The sequence below is a fragment of the Sprattus sprattus genome (genome assembly GCF_963457725.1).
Source record: "Sprattus sprattus genome assembly, chromosome: 18".
In the NCBI taxonomy this organism is placed as follows: Eukaryota; Metazoa; Chordata; class Actinopteri; order Clupeiformes; family Clupeidae; genus Sprattus; species Sprattus sprattus.
In genome coordinates this window covers 7,641,078-7,664,033 of record NC_137916.1, presented here as the reverse complement: position 1 = coordinate 7,664,033, position 22,956 = coordinate 7,641,078, and the positions used below count along the sequence as shown (strand labels likewise).

At 42.0% G+C, this 22,956-nt stretch overlaps 1 protein-coding gene across 1 annotated transcript; it reads right to left on the bottom strand.

The window, feature by feature from the left end:
* Positions 1–1,564: 1,564 nt before the first annotated feature.
* On the bottom strand, positions 1,565–16,765 carry LOC308379076 (far upstream element-binding protein 2-like; the record flags this gene model as incomplete). Its single annotated transcript, XM_080856132.1, has 19 exons — positions 1,565–1,594; positions 1,886–1,900; positions 2,296–2,465; positions 2,743–2,958; positions 3,615–3,703; positions 5,381–5,469; positions 5,837–6,133; positions 6,408–6,529; positions 7,006–7,108; positions 7,205–7,306; positions 7,640–7,738; positions 8,000–8,171; positions 8,403–8,460; positions 10,708–10,779; positions 11,055–11,107; positions 12,806–12,842; positions 14,225–14,284; positions 15,167–15,278; positions 16,640–16,765. 19 exons carry the CDS (start codon positions 16,763–16,765, stop codon positions 1,565–1,567), a joined length of 2,022 nt encoding a protein of 673 aa, XP_080712258.1.
* Positions 16,766–22,956: the final 6,191 nt, after the last annotated feature.

Sequence of the window (22,956 nt, the reverse complement as noted above, 5' to 3'; positions counted from 1 at the left end):
GAACTGAAACACTCAATCAGTGCGGGCACATGATGGCAGCACTTCGATCCCATTCAATTCTCTCCATGGGGTCTCCATGGGGGGTTAACTGCTCTATCTCTAAGCACATGGCAGTGACACAACTAGTTCTTGGCCGTGTCAGTTCAAATCAAATGCGGAATGTTTACATCTGCTACCGTTGATTATACAGTAAATACGTTGTGAAATGAAACAAAAACACACCACAGTTAAATTTGTATTAGTATTGATTGATTCACATCGATATGAAAGGATTACATGACTAACAACTGGTGAAAAAGTAATATGAAAATATTTGTTCACTGAATTAGCGCATTCTGTCCCAAACAGTTGCGTTGAGGTTTATAAGTTTCACTTTCGCTTTCAGTATTTCAACGTGAATGAGAGGGAGCACAAGAACTGAGCGTCTAGCAGCGTTTATCATATCATATACATTATATATGATGCATGTATATGTCTGTGGGCATGATCTCAAGCACGTGCAAAAGTTGTTGTTGTCCAATTTGAATCAGATACGAGAGACACATGCGCGCCCAGTCCAATTACCAGCGGAATCGAATCGTGTGTCTGGGGGTTTACATCGGAGTCCAGTCGGACTCAAGTTGGACACAATGAATCTAGTTCTAGGGAGTCACATGTGTCCAATATCCAATTTAAATCGGACTGAAATCGGAAATTGGACGCATGTGTCCACACTGAGTGGTACAAGGTCAAACCAGGTCCCAAACAAACCTTGGTTCACTGAATTTCTTTAAATTTTTTCACACCAACAAAATAATTAAAAAAAAGTTTCAATCATTTCTGGTAGTTTCTTGAGGACCAATTGAGAGAAAAAGAAACGTTTTACTGTAAACATTCCAGCAAAAGGAATCAAGCTCAGAAGTAACCACCAATGTACAGAAACTCACAGTCATAAACCAGCTCAAATAAAAACGAACATACAATCTTACGATCACTTTCAATATCTGACAAGAGTACATAGAAGTGAGATTGGAAAGAAACTGCCTTCCCAACCAGCGAACAGCTGCTATTTGATCTGTAACTGTTTTTCACTCATGACCATGTCTGGATTTCCCCCCTTTCTGACCAAATGGAATTGGATGTGTAATGTAGCCATGCAGTACGTTACAGACACTTACCTTGTGAGGCTGAGGAGCAGGCAGAGAGGGCCATAGCTGAGACTAAGACCACTAAGGCTGAGGCCATCTTAGTAGCATCCCACAGACTGAGCTTGAGCTGTGAGACTGAAAGACTGGTGCAGGCAACACAACACTTTCAGTTTGACTCCAGCCTCTGAACTAGAACGGCACATGATGTGTAGCCTAGGTGAGAAGAGGAGAGGGGAGGAGACTGCAAGCAAGAAAGGCTGGAGCTCAATCACATATAGGATATTGCAACATTGACGCACTGTGATACATATTACTACTAGTGTCCAGAGAAGGTATAATGAAAATCAATGTTCATAGCAATAGATCAATTCAACAAGACAAAGGCGCCCTGACAGCTCTTGTGACCTAGTTGTCCTCAGTTTGATCTGCTTATAGGTCTACACCTTGATCCTGAGAATCAGGTTGCTCTTTAAGCACACCCACGGTGTTGACATCACATTTGACTAAGTGTTAAAAAAGTAAGTACTGTCAAAAATGTCACTGAACCATGTCAGAGGAAAAACAAAACCAGCAGCCTTGCACTTAACCAAGTGAAGAGTTAACCACACATGAATCTTACCACTTTCTCACACACACACACACACACACACACACACACACACACACACACACAAACAAAAGCAGAAGCTCTCTCTTTTCTTTTAAACCTTTTTATTAAAAAAGAAAAAGGTAAAGTTGGTTTGCAGGAAGGTCCCCACAGAGAACACCTTCCCCTGAGAACACCAAAGCAAAACAAATCAAAAACACAACAGGAAATAACTGAGACAGCCATCAGACATCCATGGAAGGGCAAGGCACAGAAGAAGCTGCCTCACTCCTGCCCTCTCAATCCAGCTGGCTGCTTCACTGAGCCTGAACAACATACACACAAAAAGAAAAGATAAAATAATCTACATAGCCACAGGGTATATAGAAACAACGACAGAAAGAATTTTCAGGATGAGGCATAAGGGAAGTAAAGAAGGAGGCTGTGGGTCAAAATTGCGTTGGTGTGTGAATGTGTTTATGTGTGTCTCTACATATGTGTGTGTGTGTGTGTGTGTGTGTGTGTGTGTGTGTGTGTGTTTGTGTGTGTGTGCAATACGGGCATGTGTATGTACTTGGGTACCTGCTGGTCCTGCTGTGGGCCAGCTGGCTGGCTGGGCGTCTGTCCTGTGGGTTGGCCGCAGTAGGCAGCCTGCTGCCTGTAGTACTCAGCCCAGGCAGCGCTGTAGTCCGTCTGACTTCCACCGCTTGCACCTGGGGCTGATGTCTGCTGAGCTGGACCTCCAGCTTGTGCTGTGAGAGAGAGAGAGAGAGAGAGAGAGAGAGAGAGAGAGAGAGTGAGAGTGTGTGTGTGTGTGTGTATGTACACATGTTTCAGTGAGAGGCAGAGTATGTAATTGTACATAATAATATATTAGTGTGTGTGTGAGTGTGAGTGTGTGTAAATGTAAGAGGCAAAATGAGACACACAATACATAAAAATTAGTAAAAGACACGACACAGATCCTCCTAAACTCCACATTAAGGGAATCCCATTTCCATGAACCCCCTTCTCTCATGACTTCCTCACCCATCTTCTTGTAGTAGTCTTCCCAGGCTTTCGTGTAGTCAGCCTGGCTGCCGGGCGGCTGGTTCACCTTTGGCTGGGGCTGCTCTGATGGATCCGGGGCCGGACCAGTCGAGGGGTTGTCAGGGGGCTGGGCAGGCACGCCCCCTGGTGGCTGCTGGTAGTACTGCGAGTAGTAGGCCTCCCAGGACGCGTTAGGGTCACCTGCTGCCCCTTTATCTGGGCAGACACAGAGAGGGTTTGGAGATGTGGAGAGCAGACAGAAGGAGCAGAGCAGAGAGAACGTGTAGAAGAAAATGGTGGGTGAAATGAGTCAAAACACCAGTATGAATGAAAAGACTGTGGAAAGACTAGCATGGGTGGGGTGAGAGTGAGAAGATGTCCCAATGAAGTGAATATAGAGACCAGACTGAATGAGGTTAGTGGCAAACTAGTGGAGATGAAACTAGGACAGGAAGGAAATGAACAAAGCCATGTGACTGAGGTTGGTGGAAAGACCAGTGAGAATGAGGTTAGTCAAAACCACAGTATTAATGAGGTTAGTCAAAACCACAGTATTAATGAGGTTAGTCAAAACCACAGTATTAATGAGGTTAGTCAAAACCACAGTATTAATGAGGTTAGTCAAAACCACAGTATTAATGAGGTTAGTTAAAAGACCAGCGTGGATGAGGTTAGTTAAAACACCAGCGTGGATGAGGTTAGTTAAACACCAGCGTGGATGAGGTAAGTTAAACACCAGCGTGGATGAGGTTAGTTAAAGGCCAGCGTGGATGAGGTTAGTTAAACACTAGCGTGGATGAGGTAAGTTAAACACCAGCGTGGATGAGGTTAGTTAAAAGACCAGCGTGGATAAGGTTGGTGGAAAGACTCACTGGGATCATGGGGTGTGGGGACCTGCCACTGCTGGTAGCCACTGTTCCAACCTTGGGAAGGGAAGTGGTATGGAGTTGGTGGACCACTGCTGCAAAAAAAACACACACACACTCATGAACATGAACTAATGGATTTTAGTCTCTAGTTGTCATTCTCTATTTATTATGTATAACATTTCAAATTCAAGCTGCAATGTGAGGTCCGCGCACACTCTCCCTTTCACTGGGGCTTTTTATACAGCTTATTCAAGGTTGGAATGTTGATCTTGCCGCTCTGTATAAAAGGTACAATCTGAGTCTGAACAACACTATAAATGCGAACGACTTACAAACCTGCCGACACTAAGTTCACCTGTCATTGTTTCTAAACATAACAGGTAGGCTAGATTATTTCCCACACGTATGTTGGTGGTGGTGATAATGATGAGTTTCCCTCCTATCTGCTGGGTATCAATAATTATGTCCAACTTTTTCTTTGTTCATTCTCACACACTTCCTCTATGCATCTTCTCTTGTATATAAAACAATGTCAAATTGGTAAAATCATATCAGCCTCACTAAAGCCAGTGATATTTTTCTAGTGTCATTTTCAGAAGTATCCGAGTTCCAAGTGGTCTTGAACGCGCCACTATAGGTCAGGCTAGAAACTAACCATAGCACCAAAAGTAAGGACATTTGTGTTTGGTAGATTATTTCTTTGTTGCAATAAATCTTATACCGTTGGAAAGCCTGTTTATTTCCCTTTTAAATTGTGCCACATTTTGTAAGGAACATGCATTTGGGGGATGAGTAGCAGAGCTGTATGGCACCATTTAAAAGAGAAATAAGCAGGCTTTCCAACGGTACACCATTATTGCCAAGAAGCATTGTTACAACAAAGAAATAATCTACCAAACACAAATGTCCTTACCTTTTGGTGCTATGTTTATGTTAAACGCCACACCATAACATTAGCATGCAGTCTAAAAACACACATTAGGACAGCATTATGCCAGCTTCGTTTGGTTCAGTGTAAACAAACACAGCCGTCATAACAAAGGGTTTTATTAATGGTGATATAGCGGAATCTTTGTTTAAAAGGGACTTCTCTCTCTCATTCACACACAAACACACACTGTGAAATTTTTTGAAAGTGCCCTGACTTGATACAGCTGCCACGTTTACAGTGCCCTCTTGTGGCCAAATCTGAATAACATCAAAATACCAGGATAATAGTCATACCAAGACAATTAAATACAGCCAGACCAAAAGTACCAACAAACCCTTCCACTTTATGTTTACAGTATAGGCTGTTACGTAACATCAAATTCTTTTATCTACTGCTTGTAAGTGGCTTCATTCAAATGATGCAATGCGGGAGGGCTTTTGAATCTGGCTTTATGGGACAATGTTCTACTAACAGTTATCTTTAATACACCGGTATTTGTTTGTTTGCTTGCCTTTTTCAAGTCATGAATGTATTACATCTTCCTTCCTTTTTCGCCCAGATATCAGGGCATAAAATACTATCACAGCCATAACATACAGGTCCTGCAATTCTTTAAATATCCTTTTGGACATCCTTCCTTGTGGGACATTGCGCTATTCCTTACTAGACATTCTAAACAGATATGAGAAAGTAAGATCAGCCTAGCTTTCAGATGAGTTCTGTTCTTAAACTCACTGTTAGGACTGCCACTTCATCAAACACAAGTATATTTATGATACTTTAACCCTAATATGCCCTAAGTAACCCACCACAGCTCCTGACCAGCAGCAGTACTCACGGGAGGCAAGGGGCGCCAGGGTTGTAGGGACTGGGGTTGTAAGGGCCCATAGGACCAGAGGGCCCAGGGCCAACAGGACACAGAGGACCCTGAGGGATAGAGGGGGCACAAGATTAGACAAGTTACTAGTCACAGGGGCCGTCTGGGAAAACAGGACTGAAGTGAGGTTATTAAAGGTGCAACAAGGTCGTTAACGTCAATGCTTCTAGAAATACAACACATCCCAATATTCCTGTGCTCTGTATAAATATTATTTGATGGTTTATGCCAGTGCATATTGCATCTGTGTTGCATTTCCTCTGTACTGAACAATGTTAAAATGTGAAAAAAAACATCAGAACCTCACACGGATCTCTACTTCAGAATAAGAGCATTACAGTAGATATGAACTAGAACTATTTCACTGTTTGTGAAGAGCTGTGCACTAGTGTAGTTCCACACGTCTCATCCGCTCACCTCGATCTTGTCCTCGATGAGCTGCTTGGCGTGGTCGATCTGCTGGGGCGAGCCCCGGATGATGAACAGCTTGAAGTTGGGGTCTCCGTTGGGCGGAGGCTGGTTGGAGATCTCCACCAAGGCGCCAGTCTGCTGGTTGATGGCCTTCACGTTCTCACCGCCGCGTCCGATCACCAGGCCACACTTGTGGGCAGGGACGGAGAAGGCCATCTCCCCGCCTGGAGGCCCGCCCCAGCCACCCGGACCCCGATCTCTGCCACTTCCACAGGGGGGCATGCCTGGAGGTCCAGGGGGGCCCTGTTGGGTGGAAGGCAGTCGTTCTTCACACACTCACTCACTGCATTTTTAAAGCATTTCATTTGGTCGTCTATGAAAAGTTAAATCTCATTTTCCACCCTGCAGTGTTGTTCTGCGTTCACAGGCATGACACCCATCTGTGGCTGGAAATGAACCAGCAGCTGAAACCTGCACAGTATCCCTTCTACCTGACAAATGTGCATAGTGGTAACTGAGAAGAAGTCAACTACAGGCAGCTGAGGAGGGTTCTTGTTCCTAGTGAACACTCTCATACCCCGTGACCTTCGTCTCGAACGCGGACGCTCTGCACCAGGTCGTTGATGATGCTGGCAGCGTGGTCACAGCATTCTGGCGGGCCCATGATGTGGGCCACCTTGTCCAAGCCCGTGCCATCATCTGTGTGGAACCACCAAGGGGGACAACACGGTTAACCTTCAGGACCGCTTCAGTGACAACACAGATAACCTTCAGGACCACTTCAACACAGTTTACCTTCAGGACCACTTCAACACAGTTTACCTTCAGGACCACTACAACACAGTAAACCTTCAGGACCACTACAACACAGTAAACCTTCAGGACCACTACAACACAGTAAACCTTCTGGACCACTTCAGTGACAACACAGTTAACCTTCAGGACCACTTCAGTGACAACACAGATAACCTTCAGGACCACTACAACACAGTAAACCTTCAGGACCACTTCGGTGACAACACAGTTAACCTTCAGGACCACTACAACACAGTTAACCTTCAGGACCACTTCAGTGACAACACAGTTAACCTTCAGGACCACTTCAACACAGTTAACCTTCAGGACCACTTCAGTGCCTTGTTGGCAAATGTGTGGCCAAAGTACATGATCTTTACCTGGTTTGAACTGTATTCTGACACCGGCATCGTTCTGGATCTTCTTGATCATCTCGCCGTTGCGGCCGATCACGACACCGACGGAGTGGCGAGGAACTGGAATCTGGAGGCCAAACAGAGACGTGTGCAACTCACCAAAACAAGAACCTCACCACACACTTCACCACCAATTTACTTTGTATTGTTTGCTTGAACCCACATCTATGCCTCTGCCTCCCATACGAGAGCCGTAGTCGTTTCGGTCTCCAAAGCCAGGCTGGTCCCTTTCTCTAAGGATCTCCATGACCAGCTCCTTGGCTTGCTGCAGAGAGGAGAGACCACAGGGGTGAAATGAAAGAGCATTGGAAAGAGAGGACACCAAATCTCCATCAACCGGCACACCTTTCCCCTTAGTATCATGTAATGGCAAATTCTTGAGCCAATAGATCTTTCCAGAGGATTCAACAGTTTCAATTCACTATAGGAACATGGTGGGAGTGGAGACTACAATTAATGCGACTCACCACCTCTGGTTTATACATTATTCAGTGTTACTATGTTCACGCCTAGCACTTATCTTGGCCTACGTGTGAGTAAGTGCTTTGCCATTTTCACCTTCGTTAGCCAGATAAAGTGCTGGTAGTCAGATCCACACCTGGACTTTGTACGGCTCCCCAATAATGCGCAGAGGCTTGTCAACAGTGGGTCCCTGAGAGCTGTCCTGAATGAGGATCATTTTCACTCCTGCTCGCTCCTAAAGTACACACATACACACAGATGCACACCCACACACAGACAGAAAAATACACAAGTACACACACGCACACATACCCAAACACACACAGATAAAAATACATAGACAATAATAGCGCATATACATTTTTAAAAGCTTTTACAACATTTCTGTGATCACCCAAATAGAATAATCACACTGTCTCTAATTGATCACACTGCTGACTGAGGGTACACAACACACCCTCACTTTCACTTTCACGCTCTCTCACTCTCATTGTACCTGCAGCTGTTTAATAGTCTCTCCTCTCTTGCCAATGATGAGTCCAGCTTTGCCTGCAGGGACCATCATCTCTTGCACTGAGCCGTTCTCGCCGTTGGTGGAATCATGAAAGGAGGAGGGGGGAGTGCCCCTCCCCCGTGACACTATCTCATCCAGCAGCATCTTGGCTTTCCTGGGATATAAAGTTAGTTAGCATCAGTTAGTGAGCATCAGCGTTTGTGGCAAAGCCAAGAGCAGTGACCTACTCTGGCTATTCTTCACAGTTCTGCCCCACGCAGATGAAAATTACTTGTTATGTTTCCCCATTTGTCTGTATACAAACATCCACCTTATAAAAATATAAAAGGAAAAAACAAAACAGTAAAACATATGCCAACAGACCCCAACACACACACACACTTACTGTATAGAGTCTGGGGACCCTGTGAGGGACACACTCCGCTCTGGCTGACCTCCGCTGTCTGGAAGGTCAAACACACACAGTATAATGGATTTGACTTTGCATGAGTGGTCCTAATCTTAATAATCATCTTAATTAATAAATGACTTAATTAACCTCCTTGGCATAAATGCAGGTGTATCTCTGTAGTAATCCTTTCCATGTTGTCAGACATTTATAATAACATTGATGAGCGGCGAAAACATGCGGTTCACTTTGATACAAATGCTTCCCTCAATGGATTCCTTTGGAATTAGCGGTTTAACCCAATAATGGACCGATTTCGGTCAGGTGGTGTCCCTAAAGTTTTGGACCTAAAAAGGTCTAAAAATAGGACCCAGATTAAAACAATCCCAAAGATTTCCTTTAAAATAAGATTGCATGACTGAATAAATAAAAATAAAATGTTAAAGAAGCTGAATATAATTGGAAAAGAAAATAACTATTATAATTATTTACAGTTCAAAATAAAGGACAAATAATTGTGTTGACATTTCATTTTGAGACTAAATTTGCCTGAGCATAACCTTACCATGGAGACCTACTGAGAACCTACTGTGTATTATACTTATGTCCTATCAATATTATTATTATCATTATTGTCCAATGATTAAGGAATATAGGTATGTCTTTTCTTCAATAAAATAAAAAATACTAAAAATTAGCATTTGCATATTTCTTTAACTAAAGTGATTTCTTCCCATTACTGTAGATCTCTGACCATTGTCCAGCTCCACCAAAGTAGGGTTTGTGTCCATGGATACCAACCTAGCCCAGGGCCCTGTTCGGCGTACAACTGAAGCTAAGATAATTAATTTAGCTCGCGACATGAGATAATATAGCTCGCTAAATGAGAACAGGCCAAGCGGGTCTGGCGACGTGCGCTAAGATAAAAAATCGTCTAGTTAAGATATCTCGTCAGCTAAATTGCGCGTGCACGTCCTGCTTCAAAAGGCAGGAAAGGTCGATCACGAAAACCATGTTTTTTTTTTAAAGGTACAATAGTCTAAGCTCAAAGAAAAAGACTAATTTTTTTCTCCGCTAAGGCAGGATGTGACCATGAACGCGTTATGAAGAATTCAAGACCATAATCATGTCAAAAGCCAACACTGCACTACAACAGCAATATAAGAAACTGTCTATAGGCTGTCTAATAAGCAACATCTTTTCCAGTGTCCCATATGTGACTGGTGCAGTGGGTAGAGCTCCTGTTTGAATGTCACAGATGGCTGGTTCGACTCCCTCAGTACTAATTGTAGTTTTACATCTCCTTGTACATCGCTTTGAATAAAAGCGTCTGCTAAATGACTAAATGTAAATGTATTAATAAAAATTCAAGACATTGAAGCAATGAAAATATATTGTGTGTATTTCTCTCTTCTTATCATGCATCCACCTTAACCATTTTCTACAAAAATGATATGCTATGGTGTAGTAGACAGAGTACTTTATTCACTACTGCACAAAAACTAGACACGTTTGCAAAACTAGACGTTTGCAATGAAGTAGGTAAAATAACTTTCACCAATATCTCCGTAAAGGAGATGGGTTATGTGCTCAAATTTCCTGGGATCAAAAAAGACGTTAGTATTCAAGTGCAAACTAAAAACCACGTCTCAGGATTGCTGCGCATGCAAGTTATTTTGGGTGTATCAACTGTACCCATGTCTCAACTATACTAATACCACTGTCATATAATTATGAGTGCTTTGTTCTCCGCATCGCCGACATTACAAAAATGAAGGCTACCACTGGCAAAAAAGTGAAGACATTCAATGTTTGACTGGCTTTGCAATACATTACTCGAGAAGGTAATTTAAATTCATTATTTCTTGTCGGGTGGATCGGTAGCGCTCTTACAATAACTCATCATGATGGAAAAATGGATCTTGACGATCGCAAAGAACTCTTCCTACACTAATCAAACTATAATATGACTCCTTGTCAATGGGATCCCTCCTTTTGGCGTGGGTATGGCAAGTTTAGCCAGCTAAACTTTGGTTAGCCTGCCCTGGAGCAGGTTAGTGCTAAGTGATATGTTACTATGGTAATTTATCAGAAGTTACTTCGCCGAACCCTATAAAGGGGCGTTCTCTTTTTTTAAGGCTGGAATCTAGCTCGCTAAACTGCTTAGTGAGCGTCGCCGAACAGTACCCAGGTTTAGCGCTGACTCTGTGTTATGTAAATGATCAAAGCAGCTGTCTGGAACGCCCCTCTACTCAGCCCATCATCTGCCCCATCCTGCTCCAGCTCAAGCATGCTATTTTACCTGCTGCTATCTGGACCTTGCACCCAGAATCCTGCTGGATCTTATTGATCTGCTCTCCGCCGCGTCCAATGACTAGGACCAACCACAAAGAAGACGAAGAAAGGAGAAAGTGAAAATGGGAAAGCAAGGCAGGATTGCAAGGATTGTATTTCAGTTATACCCCCAAACAAAAACATACTTCCACCCTGCTATAGGAGAAGGGAAAGGCATGAGGAGTACTTATAAAAGAGAGGCACATCATTCTGACTGGAGTCTAAATAAGAGTGCCAAGGTCAAATGCCGGTTTACTATACTCAATAATACTGAATATGTTTTGCAGATGTGCATGCCGTAACCAGAACACTCACTGAGTCCCACCATGCTGTCAGGTACACTGTACTTTTCTGAGGCGGTGGCTGGCCTGACAAAAAGGTTTGTGTGAGGACAAGTTAGACAGTTATATAGTTAGACTGAGGAACATATGGTGTTTGATGTGTCCAATATACAGTATGGCAAAGTCATTAACACAAAATACAAGAAGTTTTCCTAAAAGAGAAATAAATCAAATAATGTTGTGCTTAAAGGTGTAGTCCGTGATTCTAGTCCATTACACTTCTGGTCAAATTCAATGAGCATCACAAGCATATTCCCATCCCAGAGATCTAATGGGATATAAGTCTACACTCCTGAAAGTTACAAACGATCTGCTGCTGTCTCCCCACTGTCTCAAAGGGCTGTTCAGTTTGTCCTGTTAGACCTGACTGCTGCCTTCAATACAGTGGAGCATTGCGGTTGGAGTATTTGAGTGGGTTGCCTCCTATTTGATGGATAGAGCCTTTGTGGTAAATACTGATGGCAACCTCTTTAATGTTGCCCCCCTCTCGTGTGGGGTTTCCCAGGGTTCGTTATTACATGTAGGTCCCTTTCTGTTCTGTTTATTGCCCCTGGGAAAGAGGAAGCAGGGGATTACTTATCATTGCTATGCTGATGATGCCAAGATTTATTTCCCCCAAAGGTCTGGTCTCTTTTGGGTTATAGCTTCCAGAAGCTGAACGAGAACAAGACAGGGGTTATTATCTTTGGTCCCTCTACTGCCAGTGCAGACATTAGCACTGTGCTAGCTCCACTTGCACCTTACCTAAAGCCTGCCATAAAGAACCTTGTTTTTTGACTCAGAAGAAAAATTTGACAGAAAAATGAATTCTGTGGTTAGTGCCTAATTTTACCAACTTAGCATAATGGATGTGGAAAGTGATGAAATTCCTGTCCCCATAAAGATTGTGGGATGGTGGTCCATGCTTTCATTTCTGAAATTGTAATGCACTATGGTTTGCACCTGCACTGGTTTAACCTTGGTCTAATCTAAGGGTGATTGGGCTTTTACTATTTTTTGGTCCGAAATTATATAATAGCCTCCCATTTAATACCAGATCTTCTGACTGTTTTTAAAACTAGACTAAAAACATTATTTTACAGACTGGCATTCCCTGGATTGTAATTGGGTGCCAGTCTGAGGTTCTATTTTAATGTATGCTCTTAGTTCAATCTGAGGTTGCTCTATGGTTTTGGTCAAACGTACTTTAATTCACAGCATTTGAACTTACTCGCGCCAATGTCCTGGGCTGTAACAAAGATTTACCTAAATGCGTTCATAGAGTTTCATGTTCTGGCAGTGTATTATAAAAGTACAATGGTGTATGCATGCCAATGGCGTGACATAAGGACTTTCGTGCAAATAAGTTAACTGAACTGAACTGAAGTCAGATAGCTTGACACTGGGGCCATGAAGAGAAATTGAGTGGTAGTAACTTTGTAGCAAAATTCAACTGTCTGCTGGAGCTTGAGGTAATTCTAACTTTATACAGAAAATCCCTAGTTTAACGTTAAATGTTGGGGCTGCCTTGAAAAAAACATCATCATTTTGAGATGCTCGGTATTGACATTGCGATTGAAGGGCAAAATATTATGTCACGTGTATGTACGTAGTTCCTGCACTGCAATGGGAACCGAAAAAGGCTCAAAGGGTCGATAAACGTTCACGCCACCTGGTAAGTGCCCTGAGTTCTGGCAGTGGAAAAGCGCCTGGGCTGGCAGTGATTTAAGCCATGAAATCCATTACCTTTGCTGGGCAAGAGCTGCCAATTGGGCTCCAATGGCTGTGGGGGACACAAAGAAAGAAAGATCAGACCAGGAAATGCTGGCAGTGGATCACAGCAAAAGCTGAGGAGCTAAATTAAAAGAAGAGGCAAAGGGGGGCGACTGAAAGGCAAAAACAGCTCCAATAAAGAGATATGGTCATTGTATGGGGCATTGTCAATTAAATGTGTACATTTTAAAGCCCCAATAAGCAACAATTATACTTCAGGATTAGGGTAAGGATAAGCAGTTTAACCTTAAAATAACAGCTTAAAAAAAATTGGGGCGCTACAATGACTTTTAATATGGAGAATCGCGTCCGTACCATTGCGATAGCAGGGTCCATAGGCATATAACTGCGTTCTATAGTTTTGCCTGCCGCAGCCCGCCGACCTGACTTGTTTACTTTCTGCCGATCTAGTAAGTAGCTTATTTGCCGTCTTGCTTTGTCTTATGTTGCACTTGCTTGATGTTTGACAGTGTAAGGACAGTCGTTGAGTAACTAGTTTGTCATAATGTCAAAGTCAGCACATTTCAAGAGATTTCGTTAGTTTTAGCTGCTAGCATACCTTAAGCGAATAGCTATTGTTCCGTTGTGCTGCTTTAAATGTGGATATCTAACATATATCATTAAAAGAATTTATTATATGGCAACGACAGTACGAGCATTCTGATTGGCTAATGGGTAGTCATGCCAGCCGCGCATTGACGTTCTAGCCGGTCTGCGGTCTGATAAGTATTCTTATTGCACACCCCATCAATCTTAAAAATTAGTGATACCATGTACCAAGTACTAAACATTACATCCTTAAAAATTAGCGATATATCAACAGCCCTGAGCATGTATTGATAGAATCAGGACTCCTATTAGGAAATTATCTGAGAACAGGAAACCAGTTGAATGTCGTGGTAACATGACAGTTGACAGAATTCGCAAACATTTTGATACCGGGTAATACTTTATAGGACTTCAGAAGCAGCGAAAATGTGTTATTGAAAGTGATGATGAAGACTTGACTACTATAGTTTGAAAACCTTGCGTTTAACTGTAAATTAAAGCCATTTAAGCTGGGCCCTGTTGTCCGTTTTCTATTGATCATTGTAACTTGAAGTTAGCAAGTCATTGTTTGCTAGGCAACACCTGAAACACTGTCGTGAGAAGACTTGAGAGCTGAACTAAACGACATGTTTTCTATTTACAATTACCATTTATTTTCAAAATGAAAAGAGCTTAAATACCATATAATAAACAACTACTAACCTCGACCGTTCGATCATGCAGGTATATCAGACTTCGGCCCCGCAGCATCAACCTCTCTATCGCTCGGTCGATACCTTACGGCCTCTGTCTGATATTTACCTGCATGACCTCACTCTCGGCCAGTAAGTAGTTAATATTTACCGAGAGCTGTTGCTGGATCTCTGTCATTCTGGGGTGCCATCTTCTTGCTCTCTGGCTGGTCTGTGGCACAATCAACCCAAGAGCATAACAGTATTAATTGAATTAATATACTTTAATACTCCTGTTCAACTGAGCAGTATGTCTTAACAAACATCCCAGTCAACAGTAAGCTCAACAACACCTACAACAGTTGCATCCATGTGTCCAGTTTAATACGTTTCATTTGAAAGGATGACAATCTGCACCAGTCATTATAATGATATTTCATGTATTCAATTCTCTATGCAAGTACACCTGTCTGCAGTTATCATACCTGCACAACATTAATTTACAGTAACACATAAAAAAGTGCATGTGAAACCAGCCCACGTATAGGATGGGTTATTATTTGTGAAAAATGCGTTCAAGTTTCACATGATTACGTATGGAGATCGAAACCAATTGCCTCAAAGGGGTACTGTGCGCCCAATGTTTGTTGTATGTCCATTTGTCAAGAAAGATCTCAGCAAATATAAATTGGGCCTACATACTGCCCTTTACCTGCACCCTAAGGGACTTCATACATATGAATACAAAAGGACACAACACAAAGGCAGATGTTTCAATGCAAAGACCATTGTCTTTTTACTCTGTATCCACTGCAGTCTTCCTGGGTGGACCGAAATGTGTTCCTGTGAGACAGGGATTTCATTGTGCCTGCTACGCCAAGTGAAAATGAACACATTTGAAAACACCAGAAAGGAGAAATAAGCAAAGCTCTACGGAATTCTATAAATGACCTTCATGATAATAATTACCAGTACAAACAACCAACTCTTCAGTTCATACAGTGAATCCCAATAAACTGGTACCATACCTACACTGGTAGGCCCAAATAACTAAGTCCACCGCCAGGTTTTTGCGGTGGGTGTCTAGAGGAGTGCGCTGAGGAGTGTCGGTTACCGGCATCCTCCAGTTGTCGCTTTTGCGTCACGGGGAAAGGGAAGCCTGCGTCTCCCGAGCTGGGGCTGATCATGGGTTGCCCTCCCGCGTCGCCCCCAATCTTTGCAGCTATCTGTTGGGTCATGAAAACTGGGGGTGAGGACGCCTTGGAAGAAGATATGGTGAAGGGAGTGTTCCCATGATATGTTCTGGTTAACACATTAATCTCTGACAACAGTCCCGGAGTAGTTAAAACTTGACTTCTTGCTATTTATAGTCTCAGACTGTTGTGACAAGTCAACACGTGTAACGTATAGGTTACATAGGTCAAAGATTATAAGAAATTACAAGCTACGTGCACCATATTACAATGTTGTTTCTTGGAAGATCACATTTTAGGTCATATTCCTATGCCAGCACTCAGATGCACTGACAATCAGTGAGTGTATGAGTTCAAACATGAATGGAAACTGGGTTTAAACCAAATAGTGGTCATATTTATGAATGAATGGAACAGAAATCGAAGAAATTAACAAAGTAGACCACAACCTCGAGAAACAGAACAGTTTTTAAGCTATAGAATTTGATATTAATATAAAGATCGCCTCGTGCGTAGCAGCGGTGTAGCAGCAGAAGCAGCACCTTCCCAGACGGCTTAAAGACAGACGCTCTTTTAAAACAACAGGGGTAAAAGCAAGTCAGTGCCGCGGAGTGAGATGAGGGGTCATGAAAATAGCGCTACTGTTCATCGGTTAGACATCTGACACAGTGCGTCAGACCTGTGTAACATTAGTGCTCGTAGGGATCAAGTCATTCCGATGTATCGACATGTTGTAAGTTTGTTCACCTGCAGGGACATTTAGCTCAATTTCAAACGCGAACTTCAGTGTTTCTTGTAGCACATAAGACGAATGCAGGACCTGAAGGGAGTGCTGTCATTATTTATTTCATTTTGTCTGTGTGTAGTCACAGTTGAAGTTGGTACAACACTCAATCGCGCTATTAACTAGCTATTATTCGACAATACCATTACAGATACATGATTCGGCGGTAAGCAGGCAGGTGACGTTCCTTTGAGGGTAATTGTCCTGTAATGTTAGCTTGCTGTTTTTGTCAAGCACATACAATGTAGCGTACTAACTTAATAAACAAATACAAATTAACGCTGTCCGTAAAGGCGAGTTCATTTAAGTTGACAATTTCTAACTAGGTATACTTTCTCAGGTTACTAATTAATATCAATAAACATAAACGACTGGACACCTAACGTTATGCCTGCTCAGGTTTACCGATATGCCAGCTATCTAAGAATAAATCGTTGAAACCTAGCTAATTTGCAAATAGGTCAGTGATGCCAAGTCTACAAACGCTAGACAACCTTACAGGACAAGTTGACACTTTGCTGAAGCAGACTAACCATCATGCTGTTGGACCTCTCCTCCTCTGTCGACCACCGCTACACAATTCGCTTCACCACAAACACACCCCTCTCACCTGCCGGGCCCGCTGCACTGCATCTGCAAATGCATCTTTCTTGATACCTCCACCATTTCCAATCGAAGCCTGTCCGCCAAGAGGAGCTCCAATTCCCGGTGGCGGAACAGCATCGTACTCCGACATTCCGTTTAGACTGATAGTATCGCCGTAGTCTACTAAGCAAGAGCAACGCTGCGATGAGTTGCGCAGAAGCGGGAGCCCAACTGTCAAGGATCGGGGAGGGGCGAGGAGAGCAAGAAAGTCTGGACATTAGTCAGGTAGCCCAAGGTCTGTCCCATTCAGTGGCGGTTCTACATGGAATTACGCCCCGGGCGAGACCCCGATCTAAATAAATGAAAGAGAAACTTTGCACAATTGCACAAATTCCTTTATAGAACTTTAAATAACACACTTAAGGGAATCAATGGGAATAAACATGCCCTTACATGCCCTCACTGCGTACAAATATCTGTCATTAGACGCTATTAACCTATCTTTCAGAGAGGAACAATTAGCTGCTTTGTTACTGCCTAGAATTCTATGCATGCCACACTTCAACTTATGACTGTTAAACTATAATTTGTCATGAAATACAGTTGTAAAAAATGTCAAATGTTCCGTTGTTGTACCCGATTCAGCACCCTCCGCGGCAGGTGCACCCCCTCGCGGCAGAGGCGGATCTTCCATTAGGCAAACCTAGGCAAGTGCCTAGGGCCCCAACCAAATCTGTCTTTATTAGGGGGCCCCAAATCTGACCCCCCCAGCCATTATGTAAAGTAAAAAAAAAAAAAAAAAAAATTCTAGTAGAAAAATATATATATATATATCAACATAACGCCGAACTAATGCCTAAATAAAAATGTTCCAGCACACATGCTCCCCTCCATTGTGCATTGGACTAGTCCAGAATATGATTACGTAGTAACGCACGCAGCGCGAAATAACGTTACTTCAAACCAAAGCAGAGGGATCCCTAGAAAGGTTGCCCCTGTGGCAAAGCAATAAACCTCCAGAACAATAGGTAATTTGCTTGGCAGATAGAAAACAGTTTCCCTAACAGAAAGTCTGAAGCTTGAAGTTATTTTCAAACCTTTACTTGGGTAGCACTGTAAAACTGAGCAGACATGCAGAATACATTTTAGTAATCTCATCTCGTAACATTCGTTTCACATAGCATTGCGTGTTTAAACTGTGATAGAAAATACGTTAGCTTAATACTAACGTATAGGGGAAATTACAGAGACTGCGCTAGGTATTAGCATCAATTAATTCACGTTAATGTTTTTGTATATGAGCCTGACATTTGCTCGGCAGATAGATAACAGGTTCTGTAACAGATACACTGCAGAAATTGACGGCACGAACGACTGGAAAAATGTATCAGCCTTCCTAAAAGAACACGAGAAGTCTGCTGATCACCTCGCAAATATGGCTGTTTGGCGAACGCTTCAGCAACGGCTCCAAACAGGTAAAGCCATAGATCATGTAAATCAAGAGCTGTTTGTGAACAAAGTAAACAAATGGAGAGAGATCTTGAAACGTCTGATCGCCATTATTATACACTTGGCCGAGCGCAACTTAGCTTGTCACTCACTCACTCGCTCACTCACACTGAACCACTGCTTAGCCTGTCTCTTACTCACACACACAGCCACTGTTATTCCTGTCCACACACAAAATCTTTTCATTGGTCCTGTTTAAATGTAGCCTAAATGGTGGTTTTCATAGACTCATATCCATTTTGTATTTTAGTTCTGTTAAGTGCAAGATCATTTTGTATCTCTGGCAGAGAATGGAAATTCTAATCTCTCTCTCTCTCTCTCTCTCTCTCTCGTTTGATCTGAGTAATAAACATGTAATTTTGGCAAAGGCTGGAGAAATCTGAAACTGATTTTACTGTGGAGAGTTGAGTGGCAGTGCACTATGGGTTTATTGCGATTCTAAGAGTATTGGGATGGTTATTTGTTTTGTGTACGTGTTTCAAAAATGAGGGCCCCATGTCTATATTTTGCCTAGGGCCCCAAAATGGCTAGATCCGCCCCTGCCTCGCGGGAGCGTGCACCATTCGCTTAAACGGAAAGGAAAGCAGTTCGCCTAAACAAACGCAGAGGAAAATCCTATACTACGATTTCATTATTTGTGAAAGAGATGGAAGAGAAGAACACAAGTGATTACCGTCTTTAGAACTGTTCTAAAGAGTACAAACAACCATGTTTTTCTTCCAAAAACCTCGGATAATAGCGAACGCAAAATAACACCTTTTTGTTCTGTGGAAATATATAGCCTACCCCAGCCATGAGTACAAAATGAATTAACTTAATTTTGCTTTGAGCAAGTTTTAATGTATTTGACATGGCGTTTCACAAGACTAAATATGATTCTAGCATTTCTTGCAATTCAGAGGTTCAAAAGTAAGTGCTTTTAATTGGGTTCACCTGTATGTCGAAATAAAGTAGTTACAAGGGGCAAATGCTATTCATTTCTAAGCTACTTATGTTTTAGATAAGATTAGATTCAACTTTATTGCCATTGCACAGAGTAAAGGTATATAGCCTACTGAGACAACGAAATGCAGTTTAGTATCTAACCAGAAGTGCAAATAAGCAGAAAGTGCAGAATATGTGCATATGAATGGCAGTGGTATATAAATAATGAGATTTATATAGATATATAATAAGATACGGTATGTGCAATGTGAGCAGTAAGGTTGTAAACTATGAAAAGACTTTAAATAAGATATATACAGGATAGATATGTGCAGTAACACGGAGTAGTAAAATATGACAAAGACTATAGACATGAGAAATGAATGAAGAATAAGCAACCCATGTTCACTTTTACTAGGAAAGTGGCACATGCATGAAACTCACACTGCTTACTCATACTAGTACCATGTCTGTAGTCTGAAAAGCATTTGATGCTCGGCTCAACAGAAGTCTTTTAGAGGGGATGGGGCGCATAAAGGGGGGGGGGGGGTGGGTGCATATCACGACAGGGCTATTGTCACTACAGGCAGAATAAGCCCCCCCCCCCCCCCCTTTTCTGTTGATCCCAGCATCAAATGCTTTTCAGTGTACAGCCATGGGACTAGTATGAGTAAGTTTCATGCATGTGCCACCTTCCTAGTAAAAGTGAAACGGGGGTGCTTATTCTGCATGGTGTGAAATTGGCCTGTCCTGATATGCACCCCCCCCCCCCCCCCCCCCTTAAAAGAATTCTGTTGAGCCGAGCATCAAATGCTTTTCAGAGTACAGACATGGGACTAGTATGAGTAAGCAGAGTGAGTTTCATGCATGTGGGGGGGGGGTGCATATCACGACAGGCCAATTTGACACCATGCAGAATAAGCACCCCCTGTTTAATTGAAGGGGGCGCCAACTTGCCTATTCTCCACACAGTGATATGATATACAGTATAGCTAATAGAAAACCGCTTCGTGGCCCAGATTATTATTTATTTTATTTTTTTGTCGTGCCGCCCCCCACGTGACTTGAGAAAGAGCCGCCCCGGGCGACTGCCTAAAACCGCCACTGGTCCCATTTCACTTACCGTTATGTCGACCAATGTAGGTTTACAAATGTCAGAAATGTGATTTAGTCGGTCACTTACAAAGTGGGATTTATGATGATATAGTTTATAGAGGTGTTGGCGTTAAACGTTAATATTTAAGGCAAAATAGTTTGTCCATATTATTCAGAAGCAGTATTTATCTGTGCCAACGTGTGTGAGTGTTTAATCAATGAAAGATAAAAAAATAAGGGCAAATCAGTCTTTATTTCAATGCAGTAATATTGCAAAAAAATATTAGAATCCATATAGTACAAATGCCTGTGGAATATTGCCTGGAAAATTAAAGTTAAAGGTAGGCTAATGAATGCCTTTGCATTACACAATCATTGTAATTTCAGCATAGGCCTACAAGATGTAATTCCGTTATTTTACACAAAACCTATATTGTTAAATATTGTTGCAATCAAACATGGAGATCAATCAAATATGCAAATCATATTGAAACAAACATTTTGAATCTGAACAAGAAGAATATGAAATCAGTAGCCTCAACTGCATTTACATCCTGAATTCGACACATGTATTATAATCCCAGCAATACATCAGCATTATAACTAATGATTGACATTTAAATATTCTGTCAATATCAACTCGTCAATATGGAAAGTTGTCCTGTGCAGTAAGGCAAGCCACTTGTAGAAGGCATACAAGTCAAGCATTACAGTCGAGCATTACAGTTAAGTTTAGACACCATAGTCTATCTAAAATTACTATGTAACACAACTACCAAGTAGTAGGCTAAAGGATGGGTGAGGGAAGGTTCTGTTATTAACAGAAGCCACAGTCTCTTAAAAATAGTACTCAGCATATCTATGTTGTCAGTGCAAGAACTAGGCAGAGCAAAGAAAGCCCTTCAAGGGTCCCCCATAGTCCCACATCAGTGTTATTGTGGAACTTTGTAATGTGCAGTCTTTGACTGCATGTTGTACACACTTGCCAATTCCTCTCATATTGCACACTTACACTGTACATCTGTTTAGAGCACATGTGCTCTAACTGAAGATGGGAGCTTTCCACACAGTGCCACCCCTATATGACAAGATACAAAATCTACAGGACATGTAGCATCTCAGATAAACATGAAGATCTACATCCAGATATGGATGTAATCCCTGCAGGGCAAGAATACAGTAGGACTTGCTGTTCAGAGCAGATCACATATGGCTCCTTCAATAAGCATCAGCATAGCGTCAGCATACTCCTACAGTACATCTGAGTTCCCTACCAAGAGTCAAGGCACCCTATCCCAAACACAGTGCAGTCAAGGTGAACAATAAGACAAGTGTTTGGGGCAAAACTGACCCAAACCAATAGGCAGCTACTTGCCACTAATACATAACAGATGTATAAAGCTAACGGGCTTCATATGAGTAGGCTATAGCATGCATGTCAAAATGCAGGCATTGACATTATACTCTACTTGGATATGATATAGTTAACCACATCAACCTATATGTTCAGTAAGTATCTTAAATCTATGATCAAGAATGTGTACACTCTAGGAGCAATATGTTCTGTTCAGATGCAGTTAGGTTACTTTTAGGTAGCACACAAAATAATACAAATACAGGCAACAGCAAATTAACAGCACTTCTCAGTATGGTTAGTCTTTCTATCCCCCCCCTCCCCCCATGGAAACTTAGCATAAACAGTAGAAAGGTAAATAGCATTATATGAAGACATGGTCATGGCAATGAGAAAGTTTTATGACTAAAGCCATTGATATTATCCCACAAAACAATCAACTCATTAACCTGGACCCATACTAATATGCTTCTCTCTCAGTGCTCTCATTAGTTGTAACACTTTCACTACATCAGATTGTATGCCTCCACCCTGACCAAGTCACCATATCAAGCAAGAAAAAATTGTGCTGCTATTTTTGTTGAAGCCCAAGTAATTCTGTTTCCAGACCTGCACGGAGAGTGCAATGTACAGTGGCTTCAGTGCTTTTGGTGTAAACACTTTCAAGGTGAACTGGAATCAAAGCTTTCACATTTCTGTGCAACTGGAACTTGAGCACACAAATACCTTGAACAGAAAAACGTTACATTCCTTGTTCATGTCTTGTATGCTCTTAACAAGCTGCCTTCCTGGATTTAAAGGTATTTCAATTCAGAATGCAATAAATGCAATCAATAATTAAGCAAATACATATGGGTATCAAATATATTTTTAAAGAACACCGGGATTCATATTTTTCTGATCTTAGAAGGTGTGTGCATCTGCATAGTTAAGTACCACTTTGGGAGAGAGAACACATTCACTCTTAGAAAATGAGCGCAAATCCACTCATGACCTTGCTCAGTGAAGAAAGCCTTGATCATATCTCTAAAAGCCACCTTTTGCCATTACAAAAATAGATTTTGAAAAATGGACTGGAATGGAGAAAATAGGTCTGCATTAAAATTCTTGTAAAAATGCATCACTCAGGCTATCCACCTGTCTGTGTTCCATACAATATGTTAATTGCCAGTAGTTAATTGTTAATAGGAGCAGCTATTATTAGATGTGGCATGGCGTGGATAAACAGGATTATTCTCCATTGCCAGACCAACACTTTCCTGGTGCTGAAATTCCACTGCTGTCAGATATTGCTTCTGGTCCAGCTAGTTATGATGGTTGAGAGACTAATAAACTATAGATGGTCTAAACAGTAGACACTTTTGTACACTAGGAGAGAAGGGGTTTGGAGTTGGACTGTTCCCTGCTGCATCCCTCCATATGCTTCAACCATCTTGATTCTCTTCATCGTCTGAATGTTC